Genomic DNA, 18,229 nt, shown 5'->3' with positions numbered 1-18,229 from the left:
ATTTCAACTATTCAGAACTGAAATGAAAAGAAGATAATGCAAAAACTCAGAACAAAACTCAAATTGCAAAACCCAAAAATAAAATATTTGCGCAAATAACATTTTTTTTAAAGAAGCATTCCTTTAACAGATACTCACTTGGGAAAAATGGAATCAGATACTTTAGTGCTTGTAAGTTTTTATCTACAGGCTCTTGCCTGCAAGGGGCTTCAACCAGTATCATCAACCAAGCAATTTATTCCTGTCATGTACCATTCCCAAGGGTTATCTTAAAACCAACGTTCTTTATTATACAAATTTATGAAAAAATTCTTTAAAAACTACTTGGCTTTCTGATTCCCGTTCTTCACATATTAAGCTATATCCCAACTTTGTCAATGTTTTGGCATCTTATGAAGCCTGTATCAGGGGAAATTGTGCAATGATTTTATATAATCTCTTTATTGTTTTTTGTTTTTTTTATTATGCAATGTTTAGTTTATTTTTAAGAAGGTAATGCACACACTATAAGTCCTCAATGTAGGGCTTGTGGATGATTCACATAACTGGAAAACAAAGCTCTCCCTGTATCCACAGCCATTCATAGGCTGGCTGCTGTGTCAATTATAGAGTTGTGAGTTTTCCAGAAAATTCTGAAATGGAAGATTTCCCTGCTGCCCTAAATAAATTTGTGATCAGATTTGGTATGTTAAAAGGTACCAGCATTAAACATCATCAACATGTACCTAGCATAAAATGCTGTTAATACAGAAATGAACCTCTGTAAAACAATAAGAGCACAATGTATACCAAAGCATCATGCAGAAGTTGTATGATGAGATGTTATTAAGTTCCTGGAAAGGCTCTTCCTTGGATCTTGGCATGAAACGTTGTATTTCTCTCTGGTTGTGATTATTTGGTAGGTACCATAAGCTGATTTGGGGTCCCCATCGAATGGATTCGGATGGTAGCCTGTCAGGGGTGCTTATCGCAGGAGGAGAAAATGGAAACCTGATTCTCTATGACCCAGCTAAAATCATGTCTGGAGAGAGCGAAGTTGTGATTGACCAGAAAGACAAGCACTCAGGCCCGGTCCGCGCTCTGGATGTAAATCTTTTCCAGGTTAGATTCCTGCTCTTGTGACTACTTTTAACATAATTAGCACTGTCTGTGCCATCCTACTTTAGTGACTCAGCTGATAAAATAGCAAAACGGATTAATTGAAGCACTTTCCCTGCACTATGATGCTGGTAGTGAAACAATGGGACTTTTTCATTGAGAACATGCGTGGTGTTGGTGCTCTGTCATGCAGGTTCTTCTCATTTAAAGGAAAGGTTTCTTGAATGATCTCTAGTTCATTGCTTTGCAGTTGTTTTGTAGGTTTAATGTTTTCTCCCTGTGACCCTAAATTTTTTTTTTTTTTTTATTCAGACCTGATTAGGTGAGATCAGTAAGTTTCTTCTTTCTGTTTTGCAGTGCTTTCTGTTTAGGTGCATTTCGTTATAGTGAGACTGGCCAGTGGAGAGTGCGTCCATTTGTATACATGCGTTTCTGTGGGCATTCGTGCTCACGCACCATTACTAAAGTAATGAAAGTCAGAATTGAAGGGACCTTGCAGGACGCCATGCTCATGCTCGGCGGCGCATGGCAAAAGTTTCTAGAAGCTTTGGAGTAATCTTCACTGGCTGGCTCCATCTGATGACAGAGTCAGGATGAGCAGGGCCGGTGCAAGGGGATTGGGCGCCCTAGGCACCTTCAGCCTTGTGTTGCCCCCAGCCCCGCCCCCGGTCGCAGCCCCGACTCCTCTCCTCCCCCCTCCCCCCAAAAAAAAGAAAACTTACAAAATACCTGGTGGTCCAGGTGGGGCCCTGGGAGGGTTGGCCCCTGTCACATGGTATGGGCTAAAGGCCACCGGTGCCTTTTTGCTTAGTGGCAGCCGAGGCCCCGGGAGTGGCAGATCGCTCCCGGGCCCTCCGCTGGACCACAACGGGGGTGTCGGGAGGGTGGCACGGTGAGGCGGGGCTGGCAGAATTTTGAAAGAGCACTTTTTGCCCTTTCAAAATTCTGCCGCCTGCCGCGGCGCCCCCTAAATAGCGGCGCCCTAGGCACAGGCCTAGCTCGCCTAGTAGTTCCTCCGGCCCTGAGGATGAGAGTGCAAGGAGTAGTGGGCAGTAGTACTGCTACTCTAGCCGCCACTGCCAGAAAGTGAGAGAAGTGGGCATTTCTATTTCCAAAGAGCACAAAGGAGTTGCTATTGATGTTGGCTACAATGTCTGTTGATGTGTTGGGGAGGGAGGGAAGGGTGGAAGAGATGAGTGTAGGGAAATAGGCCTCTGTGCAGACAGTGGTGAAAATCTGCTCTCTTATCATTCTGGCTCACAATTGCATCACAATTATTTTTGAAAGATAAGCAAAATTCAGGATTGCAGATCCATTCATTGTTTAGGATTTGCCCATGGATGAGGCTCAGCAGATCACAAATTTTGTAATTCAAAACCAGGAAATTGAGAGAGAGAGAGAGAGAGTGATTTATTTATTTATTTATTTGATTTATATACTGCTATTCTGTTGGACAATCATATCGGTTTACAGTTTATAAACAAAACCATAATACTTAATTATAATAAGTAAAATAGTAAAATAATGATAGCTTGAAATAAGATAAAATAGAATAATGCAATTACATAATAAATATGCACAATTTAAATAAATGAAAGTGTAAAATAGAATAAATAGGCCGTATAGATTACAACAAAATAAATAGAATGAAGATAAAATATGCCTCATCCCTTTGGCTTGCAGTGATGTTAAGTAACCAGTGAACTCTCATATGCTTGCATAAATAACCATGTTTTAAGATCTTTTTTTGAAGGCTGCAAAATCTTTGTGTTCTTAGATCAGTCGGCATAGAGTTCCATAATTTCAGGCCTTCTACGAGAGTCCCTGATTGTACTGGGGCTTGATACATTTTACTCGAGTTTTCCTGGCTTCTAGTTGTGGTCAATATTGGTGATCTGATAAATTTTACTTGCAAGCAAATACCCAAGTAATGAGCCGGGTTTACGACTGCATCACTGTAAATTTTGGCCTTCTCCTATTCTCCCTCTTTAAGGAGAACTTTCTATTAAGCTTCTCTGTACCTGCAAACTGCCCATAGTGAGCAGCAGTGATGTGTATAGGGCTGCAGCATATCTTTTTAGGGTAGTGTTATTTGGGATCAGTTTCCTCAAGGCTACTGTGATTAGCTGAAAGTTTAAAAAAAAATTTTTTTCTAGTGATATGATGAAGTTTTAGTTTTGGCTGTATTTTTTTTTCTTTTTTTCTTGTTCATTTAGAGTAATCTTGTTGCCTCTGGTGCTAATGAATCTGAAATTTATATTTGGGACTTAAACAACTTTGCTACTCCCATGACGCCTGGAGCTAAATCTCAGGTACTTTTCTTATTTTTTGTTGATATGTAATGGGCCAATGTTGGCCCAAATTAATGACATGCAAATGTCATAAGAAACGATCTAAAAAAAATGGTCATTTTGTTTATCAAAGTAATTAGTATGGTAGTAATTTTCAAAACTATTTAAGCATGTAAGTAGGTATTTGAAAAATTTTACAGTATATACCATTGACTTGTCAATAAAGTTTTATGCACATTAAGTGCAATTTAGCAGGCCTGTGCAATATCGGTGTGGGGAAAACGAATGCTCATGATTGAGTGCCCGCTCTTCCAACTGGTGCTGATTGATCAGTCTGGGATGCTCGATTTAATATTTAAATCGGGTGCCACAGTAAAAAGGAGGTGCTAGGGGAAATTGGGCACCCCTAGTGTCTCCTCGGCAGCAGGTGCCCAGGAGAGGTCTGCTGTCAGCTGGTTAGGAAAATGGACGCTCGTTAATTGAGCATCCCTTTTCCTAACCTGACCACCTGCACATTTAAAAAAAAAAATAATTTTTTTTTGTTCCTCTGACTTAATATTATTACGGTATTAAGTTGGAGGAAGTACAGAAAAGCAGTGTGTTCTGCTTTTCTGTACACTTTTTGGGCTGCTTAGAAATTAATGCCTGCTCTGGGGCATCAGGAGCACACTTATTTTGGGAATTGGGGGAGAATAGTTAATAGCCTCATCAACATGCATTTGCATGTGATGAGCACTATTAGTTTCATGGGTGGCTGGATGCGTGTTTTAGACAGCTAATCCCCCTTAGAATAAGGTGCTATGGATGCTTGTCCAAAATCTGTGTCCAATCTGGTGTTAAACAATGCACTTAGCTGAGTTTACTGTATTACATCAGCCTGATATGCAATTTGTGGGGTAGATTTTAAATACTTGCGCGATCGCGTACTTTTGTTCGCGCACCAGGCACGAACAAAAGTACGCTGGATTTTATAAGATACGCGTGTAGCCGCGCGTATCTTATAAAATCCGGGGTCGGCGCGCGCAAGGGGGTGCACATTTGTGCAACCTGTGTGCGCCGAGCCCAGCGCGAGCTGCCTGTTCCCTCCGAGGTCGCTCCGATTTCGAAGCGGCCTCAGAGGGAACTTTCCTTCGCCCTCCCCCCGCCTTCCCCTCCCTTTCCCTACCTAACCCCACCCCCTACCTTTGTCGGCAAAGTTACGCCTGTCGGCCGGCAGCCCCGCTCCTGTCCCGGGAGCTGGTCCGGAGGCCTCGACCACGCCCCCGGGCCCGCCCCTTTTCGAAAACCCAGGGACTTACGCGCGTGGGCCTTTTAAAATCCGCCCCTTTGTGTGTAACTCTTTTTTAAAATTACATCTTACGTTTTTAATTCCATCTTGTTTTAACATCTACTCACCTCTACTAAGGTACCATTGTAACATGTGGTTTCTTGCTCATTCTGAAACTGGTATATGATCCAGTGCATCAAGGACATTTTTGTACAATCATAAAGGTGGAAGCTTTCCTTAAACTGCATAATGGCAAAATATGCAGATAGTTTCCCTTTGAAAATTAATTACAAGGTACTTGTGTACTTTGTCTCTGCTGTTTCTGTGAATAGGATTAGGTAGGGGGAGACTACACACATTTTGAATATTTAATATACATGCATAGTTTTCTCCCCTGGCTACATTATGCCCTCAGGAACTCTTGTATTTAAAGGGGCAAGGGTATTTTAAACAAGGAATCTAGCTGTCTGCCTCTGTGGCTAAGCAACTATAGATTCCCTTCTCCGTTAGAAAATTGTGGCCCAGTGAGGCCGATAGACTCACTGTATGTATTGATATATTTTGTTACTCCTGTAGAGATGCCATGTGACCTGGGCATTTTACGTTCTGATCTTTTTTAGCCCCTGGAAGATATCAGCTGTATCGCCTGGAACAGGCAGGTTCAGCACATCCTTGCTTCAGCAAGCCCCAGTGGCCGTGCCACTGTATGGGACCTCAGAAAGAATGAGCCCATACTAAAAGTCAGCGACCACAGCAACCGAGTAAGTATGAAAAGTGAAATAAGCAAGGAGTTTACTTCCATTCAGTCTGTGGACACAGTGCTTGAATGAATGTTTGATTTGTAATTGAAAATAAAGTTTAGAGGCCTGTGAGGTCTTGCTCCAGGCTGTTATAGGTCAGGGCCACAGGAAAATGGAGGAGGACAGAAGTAATGTGTCAATAAGGATGATGAGTGCAGAGGGTGATGACCATCACCTGGAAGCCAGGGGATTTTCATTCCGGTCGAGGTATAACAGAGGAGTCCAGGTATAGGCTGTGAAAGCTTTCTGTGGGTACACAGAATATAGAATTTCTGAGCAGCAGAGATAAACAGATACAGTAAAGGCTTTGGGTCCGATTCACCGCCAAATCATTTATGATCTCTGAAAGGGAATAGTGTAGACAACCTGAATAGCAGAGATGAAAAAGCCACTAAAGACATGCCATTTTAGTACTACTGGGAAGGAAATGGGAGTCCTCTGGAAGTGCCCATAAAGTTTAAAAAAAAAAAAAGAGAAAAAAAGAATTATCAAAATGTTTTCTCAGATGTGCATTCACAGAAGGGCATTTTGGATTTGGCTAACTTTTGAACATGTCAAGTGCGAAATGTTTTTCTGAAACAACATTTTTGAGAGACTAAAATAAAAAATGTTTTTCTCAATTTTCAGATGACCGTACTGAAAATCAAAAAATGGTGTTTTCACTGATCACCATGTATAAGTTAAAAAAAAAAAAAAAGGCCATTCTTACCATTTCATTAATAGAAATAGTGGACATGTAATATAAAAAAAAAAAAAAATCAAGGATAGAACAGTCATCCACAGTGAGAGCTTAAAATGAAAGCTACAAAATGTTCTATCTGCTCAAATGTTTACAGCAATGCAGAGTTGGGAATGGTTTTGAAATGCAATTATTTATATAAATTCCATAATTACCTTTCTCACTCACTTGTTAATCCTAACTCTCATGTCGGAGAGTTTACTCAACAATATTGTGTCTACAGTTTGCAGATTGTGGTAGACAGTGTATCTTTGAGGAGCACAAGCATGGTAGCATAGATTTCAAATAAGGTGAAAATAAATATGCAGGAAATTCAAATTTCAACTATCTGTATTTGTGTCTGCAAAACTGGGAAAATAGCAGGATCTGTGCACATGTAATACTTGAGTGAGTGTTCATACAGGGTCATGTGTATTAAAACATTTCCTTTATAGACCCCAATGAGAGAAAACCCTTAGTACATCTGGCCTTTTGTGCGAAATATTGTCAGAGGTTGCATTTTAGACCAGGATACAGGAAATTCAACCTGATGGAGAAAGTGGAAGAGACTTTCTGGGTATCTAACAGTTTGAGTGAAATTAGTACGGTCTGTTTGCCTGTTGCCAGGGGTTTTGGAAATTAATGTTGTTGACTCATGATGCGGGTATGATGTGACCTGAACTGTCTCTGCAGATGCGCTGCTCAGGAATGGCGTGGCATCCTGATGTGGCCACTCAGATGGTGCTTTCCTCGGAGGATGACAGACTGCCTGTCATACAGATGTGGGATCTTCGCTTTGCTTCTTCCCCATTACGTGTTATGGAAAACCACACAAGGTACTGGATACATGGAGCCTTAACATTTTGCAATCAGGCACATAGTAAAGGCAAACCTAGCCATACAGAAAATTAGTACCTATTTTCTTTCTATCCTGCTTCTCCAGGGCTAGAGAGGGAGCATGATACCCCGTCTCAGGAAGTCATCCTAGGTATATGGTGCAGCAAAGTGAAAAGCATGGAGTTCGGAGTTGGCAGTAAAGGATAAGGGCACAGATGAGAACATTTTGCTCGAACTGAGATTATCCAGGAGAGCTGTAAGGGAGATGAGAGGAAAGGTAATGAGGAGCAGTAGAGTTTAATGCGCTTAGAGGAAGATAAATCATTCAGCTGACTTTTGCATAGATTGTAGTGGAGATAGATGATTCAGTGGGAGACCTGTGAGGAGGTGACTTCAGTTGCATAAACGAGAGGTGATGAGAATGGGTAAGGGTTTTCATATTGTGTTCAAAAAGAGTTGGATTTTGGTGGTAGAACTTTCCTTTTTCTCTGACCTCGCCTCCATCTTCAGTCTTCTTCCAATCCCTTTGATTCCCCTCTTTGATATCCGATATCCCTCTTTCCCCCCAACTCAAAAATGCATCTATTTAGAAATGTAAGCGAGTTTGGAAATCTATTTTTTTCCATTGATAAGCAGGCTGAATTGCCATGCTATCTACGGAAAACACCATTTACGGTAAGCAAACTTGCTTCTTATTTTTATAATGTAAAAAAAAGATTTATACTGTTTAATATACAAAATAATGCAAATATGCTGCAAACTTTTCTGACGTTTCCCGCAGAATCTAACCCTGAACTGCTGTAGGAAAAGGGATGGGAGGAGAGTGCTATTAGTAGACACATTAAAGTGGGGTGCAGTGGATTTATAAAAAAGAACTGGCTGACACTTATTCACAGGAGCAGTGCCGCAGCAAAGAATTTGCAAATTGAAACAGAAGATTCGAGAGGTATGGACTTAGCAGGATGGAATGATCCTTTTCTATTTGAGATCTGTACTGCACCACCCAGGAAAATAAAAGTAAAGTGAATTTGAGGAAATTCATATTGCTAGACCAGTGCAGACATGTGGGTTTAAGCCGTGTTCCAGCAGATAGAGAAAGAGGACTCCATTTTTCCAATGATGACTTCACCCTTCTAATACCATCCCTATAGTAAAGCATGGTGGTGGCAGCATTATGTTAAAGGTATGCTTTGCAACAGTGGGGAGGGGGAAGCTTATGAAGATCAAGGGAAAGATGGATGGTGCAAAGTACAGGCATATTCTAGAGGAAAACCTGTTCCAGTCTGCCACAGATCTGGGACTATGGGGAGAAGATTCACTTTTCAGCAGGACAATGATAGTAAGCACAAAGCAGAATGGAGTGGTTCAGCAAGAAGAAAGTGAATGTCCTTGAGTGGCCCAGTCATGACCTGCATTTGTTAGAAAATCTGTAGCAAGAGTTGAAGACTGCAGTCCACAGACAGTCCCCAGCCAACTTGAAAGAGCTTATGTTCTTCTGCTGAGAAGAGTAAGCAAAAACTGCACCATCCCGCTCTGCAAAGTCTCGTGGGTGTTATTGCTGCTAAAACACTTCCACCAAACATTGAGTCAAGGGGTGCGAAGACTTGTGCAATCAAGGCTTTTGGGATTTTTTTTTTCCATAATTACTTTTGGAATATTTCTATATTTGTTCTTTCATGATGAAAGTGTAGACAGAGTGGGTTAGATATTCAAAAGCCAGTTAGATGAATAACTAAAAAGTTATCGGTCTAAATGGCTAAACTACAATTTTAAAAATCCTGATCTGCTATATTCTAGCCAGATAGAGTTGTTCGGCTAGAATAGATATGGTTAAGTTGAAGGAGTTCCGGTGCGGGCAGTGGGCATTCCCGGAAGGAGCGGAGTTAGCCAGTTAGGTTAACCGGATAACTCTGGGGCGAACTGCCAAGAACGGATGGCACAAAGACTGTGCTCGCCAGTGGAAGCACCCTGGTCTATCAATCGCTTGAAAACGAGAGCAGTGTGCAGGGCATTGGTGGAATTCTTTCCACAAGTCCAAGATCAAATGGTCAGTGTTTTCGGACAATGTGACAATGGTGGCTTATATCAATTTGCAAGGGGGAACCAAGAGTTGTGCGGTTGCCCAAGAAGCCCAGGACCTTTTTGCCTGGGTGGAGCAACATTTGCAGGGGATAGCCGCTTCACATGTTACGGGAGTGGACAACGTGCAAGCAGACTATCTCAGCAGGCAACAGTTAGACCCAGGAAAATGGGAGCTGTTAAAAGAGGCCTTCGGCCTTATCCAGTCTCATTGAGGCAGTCCCTGTTTGGATCTGATGGTGTCAAGGAGCAATGCTAAGGCAGCAAGTTTCTTCAGCCACAGACAATAGGTCGCAGCCAAGGGCATAGATGCTCGGGTTCGTCCATGGTCGACAAGGATCCTGCTGTACGAGTTCCCTCTGTGACCATTAACAGGTCAAATGTTTAGGTGCATCGAGAGGCATCCGGGCCAGGTGATGGTACTGGGAGTGCCATAGAGGCTGCGTTGTCCGTGGTTCTTGATTCTGATTCAGCGTGCAATGGACGGGTCTTTGAGATTAACTCATTTGCAGGGGCTGTAAGGCAAGGTCCTGTTTTCTCGGATCAGGCAGATCACTTTTGTCTCGCAACTTGACTTTTGAGAGCAAGTGACAAAATGGATACTCTGATCCCGTGATTTTCAAGGGCTTAGTTTACAATTCCTTGCGGGTTCAGGTGGCAGCCTTGGGATGTCAAAGAGGAATACTCCAGGGAAAAGGTTGTTGGCCTCCCATCTGGATGTTGTGAGGGTTTTTGAAGGGGGTCGAGCAGCTGTGGCTGCCGGTGCATAGATTGGGTCCAGCATGGAGTTTGAACTTGGTCTTGTGGGTGCTTTGTGGGCCTCCATTTTGAACTGTTGAGAAAGGCGTTATTATAGGACCTCACGCTGAAGGTGGTATTTTTGGTGGCAATTTTTTCATTCAGAAGGATCTCTGAGCTGCAGGCTTTGTCATGTAGGGGGAACCATTTCTGAAAATTTTTGACTAGGGGGGTGTCTTTGCGTATGGTATCCTCATTCCTATCTAAGGTGCTATCTTCATTTCATCTGAAATCAAACTCTGGAGATCCTGCCTTCCTGAATTGGTCTGAGTCGCCAGAGGCAAAAGTCACAAACCGTTTTCGGCAATCGGATCAATTATTTATATTGTTTGGAGGTGCAAGGCCTCCAAGGGCACGATAGTGCGTTGGCTGAAGGAAATTGTTTCGGCCTACCTTTGTAAGAGGAGAAAAATTCCAGAGGGGTTGCATGCGCTCAGTGTCAGTGTTGCCGCAGGAGATTTGAGGAGCAGTGACATGGTCTTCTCTTCACACTTTATCTTGCTGTTACCATTTAGATGTTCAGGCTCCAGGAGAGCCGACCTTCTGCGAAAGTGTGTTTAGAGGGGGTCTTTCGCGGGTCCGCCCAGTGTAGGAGTGCTTTGGTACATCCCACTTGTCTAGACTAATCTGGGTTACAAACAGGAAAGGAAAATTGATTCTTACCTGCTAATTTTTGTTCCTGAAGTACCACAGATCAGTCCAGAGACCCAGCCCCTTAATGTTCTCAAGACCGTTAACAGCAAGTCTGTGTTCTGGCATGCTTACTGGGAAGAACTATCAGAATGTATATATACACAGAACTTAAAGAAGTTTGCCAGGTTGTGGTTAGCCCCTTGGGTTGATTTGTGGTTTTTCTGTTTGGGGGGTTCCAACTTTTGGGTTTGGCATTTGCCCTCATTTAGGGGATTGTTACTGCATATCTGTTGTTAAATTACCATCATGCATATTGAGATTGTCAATGCATCTGTTAAGGCTTGGTGGCTCCCTGGGCTAGGGCTAATCCTAGCCCAATATATTACTGAAGATCTATTTCCAAGTGTCCTAGAGTAGCAATGCGCTTTTTGAACCTGTAGGGGCTCCTAAATCTCTGAGATCCCTCTTAGAATCAATAGGGGGATGAGGAGTCAGATGTGGCAAGTATACTGGGGTCCTTGGAGCAGTAATTCTCAAGCCATTCCTTGGGACACATTCTGCCCAGGTTTTCAGTTTAACCATAATGAGTATGCATGAGATTAATTTTCATGCACACTCTCTATTGTATACAAATCTATCTCATGCATGAAGTTAGCATGTCATCATTTGAAAATAATATTAAGCCATTGCCTTTGTAGTCTTACAGTTTGAGACCTCATATATCGTGGCGGGCTTTCAAAGCCATAGCCCTGTGTAGCCACTGTTGGAAATATGCGGTATATAAATGACTGTTACACCGTCTAATATTTATAATCATCAGTCTCTTAATATTATTGTAATGGCGACTTGTGTCAGTTTACCGACAGTAAATATTTGCATTTAGTATTTGCACTTATCGTAGCGGAGTTTTGCAGCTGGGATATCACGCTGGCGATGGCCCTGTCTTGAAGATGTTCAGCCGACACGGCTCGTGTTTCGGTGAACCTTCTTCAGGGGCCGCACTATGCCAATTGATTCCCGGTACTGCCGAACAGGTTCTGCTACTAGGCTGCAGGATTCTCAAACCTGCTGTTGTTGTATTTCCCAAAAAATGGATGCAAAATATAAAACTAGCTTTATATGAAAAGCTTTTAGTAAATACAATTTTTTTATAGTATTCTAGAGAGAGAGATAGGAAAATTGGTTCTTACCTACTAATTTTTGTTCTTGTAGTATCATGAATCAGTCCAGACTTCTGGGTTTATTCATCCCTGCCAGCAGATGCAGACAGAGAAAGCTTCACTGACACTGCTTGATAAGCCTTGGTGCCACCTGCAGTGCCTCAGTATTGATCGGTTCCCAAGCCAAAACATTATGTGCAAAAACTTGATAAAACCTTGTAAAAAAAAAATCTGTAAGTTGTGAATAAACGAAGAAAAGTATCCCGACAGGATTACAGCTGAGCGGAGGACTCTCCCCCTCCAAAACTGGGCAGGTTCTGGACTGATCTGTGGTACTACAGGAACGAAAATTAGCAGGTAAGAACCAATTTTCCTTTCCCTGTACATACCCGGATCAGTCCAGTCTCCTGGGATGTAACAAAGCTTCCTAAAGAGGGTGGAACCTGGAGAGTCCCGCTTGCAAGACACTCTTGCCAAAAGACCGGGAGTTCGGATCTCCCAAATCCAGTCGGTAATGCCTTGCAAAGTTATGCAGTGATTTCCCAAGTCGCCGCTTTGCAAATCTCCTATGGAGACACCAACTGAGCTTCCTCACATGAAGCCGCCTGAGCCAGAGTTGAGTGGGCCCACAAACCCTCAGGAACCTGACAGTCCTTGATAATATACGCCGACCCAATAACCTCCTTAAGCCACCTTGCAATGGTTGCTTTGGAGGCATGGATACCTTTCTTTGATCCGCTCCATAAAACAAAAAGATGATCCAACCTCCTGAGATCATTAGTAACCTTGAGATATTGCAGCAAAGCCCCGCAGGCATCCAATAGCTTGAGCATGCGACACAGAAGCATCCAATTCTGGGGAAGCTGGGAGCTTGACAGCCTGATTAGCATGGAAAGCAGAGACCACCTTCGGAACAAAAGAAGGAACCATACTCAATGAGACTCCTGAATCCGAGATTTGAAGGAAAGGGCCATGACATGACAAAGCCTGCAACTCCGAAATCCTTCTGGCAAAATAGATGGCAACTAAGAAGATGAGCTTGAAAGTCAAGTCCTTAAGGGTCGCTCTCCGAATTGGCTCAAATGGAGCATCACACAACACTAGCAGAAATAGATTAAAGTTCCAGGGGGGAGGGGGGGCAGACCACCTGCACCGGAGGATGCAAATTCTTAACTCCCCGAAGGAACCTCTGCACATCAGGATGGGAAGATAAGGTGTAGCCCTTAACTTTTCCCTGTAAGCAGGCTAGGCTCTAGCACCCTAAGAGTTAAAAGCAAGGCTTTTAGCTAAACCTTCTTGTAGGAAAGACAAAATATGGGATAATGAGGCCTAACTGCTGGTATCCCTTTGGCCATACACCAAGCCTCAAAAACCTTCCAAACCCAAACGTACAAGAAGGAAGTAGACTTCCGCCTAGCCTGCAAAAGCATGGCGATCACCGCCTCTGGGTATCCTTTCCACCTCAAGTGTCTCCTCTCAAAAGCCAAGGTGCTAGACAAAAGCGATCTGCCTGGTTGGAAAATATGGGTCCCTGATGGAGAAGATACGGAAGGTAACTGAGGCGTAGCGGTCCGTCCACAGCTTGATTGACGAGATTTGCGAATCATGGTCGACGCGGCCACTCCGGGGCTACCAGCACCACATCCCCCGGATGCTTTTCTATGTGACGTAACACCTTGCCCACCAGAGGCCACAAGGGGGAAACTTAAAGTAGAATTTCCCGAGGCCAGGGTACCACCAGAGCGTCCCCCCCTTGACCCCGTACTCCTTCCTGCGGCTGAAAAACCAAGGTTCTTTCGCATTGAGCCGAGTCGCCATAAAATTGTCGTGAGGACAACCCCACCGCTTTTGGATGAGCTGCATTGCCGAATCCACCTATTCCCACTCGCCTGGACCTACGCTCTTGCGACTGAGAAAATCGGCCTGCATGTTGTCAATGCCCGTGATATGAGATGCAACTAACCTAGCCAAGTACTGTTCTGCCCAGAGAAACAGCTCTTGAGCTTCCAGGGCCACACTCTGACTCTTGGTGCACCCTGACGATTGATGTAAGCTACTGTCATCGCATTGTCCGAAGAACCCTGACCGAGCGATCTTGAACCAGAGGGAGGAAGGTGAGGAGTGCCAGCCACACTGCCCAGGTCTCCAACCAATTGATAGGATACGAAGCTTCTTCTGAAGACCAAGTGCCCTGGGCTGACTACCATTCTCAGACCACCCCCCAATCAGAGAGACTGGCAACAGTAGTAAGAACCACCCTATCCGGAACATCCAGATTGACACATCCACAAGACCGGTTGATGAAAGGCATCTGACAGCGGATTCCACCTCTCCAACAGAGCCCTTTGAAGCGATCGCATATGCGTGAAGGCCCACTGCACTAGCTCCAGCGGGGAGGCCATCGACCCCAGTACCTGCAAAAAATCCCAGGCTCTGAGGACCTTCAATGTCAACACGCGCCGAACTTGTGACTGTAACTTGGTCATTCTCTCCTCTGTGAGAAACACCTTGCCCTGCCTTATGTTGAAATGAGCCCCAAGGTAGTCGAGTGTCTGAGTCTTTTGTAAGTGACTCTTCGCCCGATTGATCACCCACTGAGAGACTTTAGCAGACTAATAACTTTTTGCACCGTAGCACAGCACCCGTCTAACAACCTCTCCCGAATCAGCCAACCATTGAGATAAGGATGCACCAGCACTCCCTTGTGCCGAAGAGTCTCCGCCACCCCCACCATAACCTTAGTGAATGTGCAGGGAGCCGTGGCCAGCCCAAAGGGGAGAGCCTGGAATTGGACATGCTGACCCTGCAAATCTCAGGAAGTGCTGGTGATCCTGACGCATGGGGATATGAAGATACACCTCCCTCAGATCCAGGGAAGCCAGAAACCCCTGGTTGCACACTGCCGCAATCACTGAATGTAAAGTCTCCATGTGAAACCGCGGGACCTTCAATGCCGCATTTACTTGCTTGAGGTCCAGAATGGGGCGAAATATGCTTTCTTTCTTTGGCACCACGAAATAGATGGTGTATTGACCCGTGCCCCGTTTGTCCAGAGGAACCAGGATTACCGCCCCTAAGTCTCGCAACCTGTGCAAAATCTCCCGAACTGTGTGCCGCTTTTCTGAAAATCTGTAGGGGGAGACTAGGAATGGGGCATGAAGGGGAAGCACAAATTCTAACGCGTAACCTTCTCTTATCACACTGAGGACCCACTGAACCTGCGTAACCTTGATCCACTCCCTGTAAAACCGCACTAGGCAACCTTCTATGCAGAGAATGGCGGAGTGAACCGTCCTCACCTCATTGGGAAGCCTTGGCCCCTGTAGCTCCCCCACCCGTGGGAGCCCTGAAAGGTCTCCGGCTGCCCCAAAAGGGCTGACCCCAAGCCAGGCCTTGAGGCAGAAACGGTTTCTGCGACACTGCAGAACTTCTAGATGGACAAGATCTTCTGCTGTCCCTAAAACGCGATCAGGACTGAAAGGCCTACCTATTCCGCAGTAACTTATGCACCATTGTCTCACCCATCTGTTTCATCAGCTGTTCCAAATCATCACCAAACAGGCGACCCTTGACCCTAACTGGGACTTAGAAGACACATCCGCGGACCAATTATGGAGCCACAGCAAACGCCTGACCGCTACAGTGGAACCCATAATCCGAGATAACGAATGCACGAAATCAGAGAGCATCCGCTATGTATGCGACGGACGGCTTCCACGCAATCTGTGTTAGAAGTCTCGGAACCTGGTTGTGCTTCCCATCCTGAAAATGCTGAACCCAGCGCAGACAGGCCCTCTGCATAAAACTGGAGCAAAAGGCACCCCCCTCAAAAATCCTTTTGAGATGAAGCTCCAACTTCCAATCTTGAACATCCTTAAGGGCCGCTGCGGCCGCAACCGGAATAATGGTCTTTTTTGTCACTGCGGAAATTGCCGCGTCTACCTTCAGAAGCGCAAAAAGCTCCAATGTTTGCTCAGGTAAGGGATAGAGTTTTGACATCGCTCTTCCCACCCTTAAACCGGAGTCTGGAGAATTCCACTCACGCTCCACCAATTGCTTCACAGACCTGTGATAGGGAAAGACGGAAGGAAGAGCCCTAAGGCCATCGGACAGAATCCGCCCCATCTATCTCCAGAACATCCTGAGGGGCCTTCAACCCCATCTCCTCGAAAACTTGAGGGAGCAGAGGTGCCAACTCCTCCCTCTGGAACAACCGGAAAATTATGGGGTCATCCCCCTTTGGAATCGGAGGGGTCCCCAGGACATCTCCCGAATCTATGTTGAATGGCCCCTGATCATTGTCAAGCACTCCTAACACTGCCAGCGTATCTTGGGGGGGGGGGGTGTCTGAGACCTCCAATTCCTTAGCCGCCCCCCCTGGGCGCAACAAACGCTGAACTCCAGAGGGTCTCAAATCTCTCGTCCGGTTGGGCTCTGCCGCAGAACCCGAAGGCAGGAGGCATGGACTATGAGATGCCAGAGCTAACTGTGGACATCCTATACCCTCCTGCTGAGCCAGATAAGCCTGGTGAAACAGGAGTATAAAATCAGAGGAAAATGGGCGAGCTGCCGCAGGCAAGGCAGGGGCCTGATTCGCCACAGGCCCTGGAGCTAGCACATTTTGCGTTCTAGCCCCCACTGAACCCCCTTGCTTCTCTAGGGGGACTCAGGTGGACCGGGAAGAGCCGTGGAGGGAGATCCCCCTCCACCTCCGAACATGGTGGTGCATGCGAATCAGCATTCAAAATGGCCACTGCTCCCGCCACAAGGGAGCCGGCAGGCCCAACGCGATCGGCAGCAGCAATTGTGGGCCCGACTGCGGCTGCCACAAGCCTCTCAATCTTCCTAAATTTCACAATTGGGAGGAGGGAGGATCCTTCCCCAAAACGGACGCAGAGCACAGGCCGGCACGACTGAGACGCGCCGGGACCACACCACAAGCACGGCAAGCCGAGCTGCAAATCATTCCCCCAGAGGTAGGAGAAAAAAAAAAAGAAAAAGCCCTCCTCAGAAAAAAAATAAAACTGGCAAAGCACGGAGGAAAAAAAAGGGGGGGGGGGGTGGCCACGACCCTAGAACCTTACCACTCAGCTGTTTTTTTACAGCTTGTGGAGCTGGGTTTTTTTTTTTTTAAACTTTACCAAACAGAATTTAAAAAAAATAGCAGGGGAACTTCTCTTCTAAGGCTGAAGGGAGCTGTCCAGCTCAGTTCAAGTAGGATCGAGCATACAAAAAGGTCACTGACCTCCAGCTCGTCCACCTCAACCAAACAGGGAAAGGGTCACCTCGGAACCCAAACCCCTGGGAGAAAGGCTCACCCGAAAAAGAAAGAGTAGTAATCGAAGACTGCAGGTTTATGCACCAGCCACCATCTGTTGGAGACAGAGAAATACTGAGGTACTGCAGGTGGCACCAGGGCTTATCAAGCTGTGTCAGTGAAGCTTTCTCTGTCTCCATCTGCTGGCAGGGATGAATAAACCCAGGAGTCTGGACTGAGCCGGGTACACAGAGAACAAATACATGGCAAATCCCAAATGTGGACAAATCCACACATTTGTTGTAATCTACCCAGTCTTGTTTTTACATCTGTAATATATGGATAAAAAAAAATGTACATAAGAACATAAGAAATTGCCATGCTGGGTCAGACCAAGGGTCCATCGAGCCCAGCATCCTGTTTCCAACAGAGGACAAAACCAGGCCACAAGAACCTGGCAATTACCCAAACACTAAGATCATCCCATGCTACTGATGCAATTAATAGCAGTGGCTATTCCCTAAGTAAAATTGATTAATAGCCATTAATGGACTTCTCCTCCAAGAACTTATCCAAACCTTTTTTGAACCCAGCTACACTAACTGCACTAACCACATCTTCTGGCAACAAATTCCAGAGCTTTATTGTGCGTTGAGTGAAAAAGAATTTTCTCCAATTAGTCTTAAATGTGCTACTTGCTAACTTCATGGAATGCCCCCTAGTCCTTCTATTATTCGAAAGTGAAAATAACCGAGTCACATCTACTCGTTCAAGACCTCTCATGATCTTAAAGACCTCTATCATATCCCCCCTCAGCCGTCTCTTCTCCAAGCTGAACAGCCCTAACCTCTTCAGCCTTTCCTCATAGGGAAGCTGTTCCATCCCATTTATCATTTTGGTTGCCCTTCTCTGTACCTGTTGTTGCCCAAAATCTTTGCAAAATAAACATATATATAATTCTTTGCAAGTCTGGTGCAGCTGTAAAAGGGCTGCTTTCTTCTACATTCTCTATCGGGAAGAACAAAAGCTTCTAAAAAGCTTCTCTAAATACTGCTGCTCCACAGACATTCCACTGCGCTGTTCCCACATCCTACAATTTTCTGTACATCAGTTAACTTAGGAGTTCAGGCATGACAGCAGGACTGGATCTGGCAGTTTTTTAGAAATCATGATGTGCTGCTCAGAGCTTTATAACAGTAATTCTGGAATAAGTTGTGCTTACGTGTTTTAAAAGTGCTGTTGTGTGACGGCTAAAGATCCTTCTACCCTGGTGCCAGGTCAGTTGTCTGGC

At 45.0% G+C, this 18,229-nt stretch overlaps 1 protein-coding gene across 12 annotated transcripts in view; it reads left to right on the top strand.

The window, feature by feature from the left end:
- Window positions 1-18,229, top strand: part of SEC31A (SEC31 homolog A, COPII coat complex component) — a 236,320-nt gene that overhangs the window by 42,421 nt on the left and 175,670 nt on the right. For all 12 annotated transcript variants that reach the window (XM_029598987.1, XM_029599022.1, XM_029599015.1 and 9 more), the window contains exons 4-7: window positions 903-1,101; window positions 3,315-3,410; window positions 5,277-5,417; window positions 6,868-7,010. In XM_029598987.1, the coding sequence (XP_029454847.1) occupies window positions 903-1,101; window positions 3,315-3,410; window positions 5,277-5,417; window positions 6,868-7,010 (579 nt within the window). The remainder of the gene's footprint in view (window positions 1-902; window positions 1,102-3,314; window positions 3,411-5,276; window positions 5,418-6,867; window positions 7,011-18,229) is intronic.

This window comes from Rhinatrema bivittatum, chromosome 1 (assembly GCF_901001135.1).
Source record: "Rhinatrema bivittatum chromosome 1, aRhiBiv1.1, whole genome shotgun sequence".
NCBI classification, from domain to species: domain Eukaryota; kingdom Metazoa; phylum Chordata; class Amphibia; order Gymnophiona; family Rhinatrematidae; genus Rhinatrema; species Rhinatrema bivittatum.
This window is presented reverse-complemented; position numbering and strand designations above follow the sequence as displayed.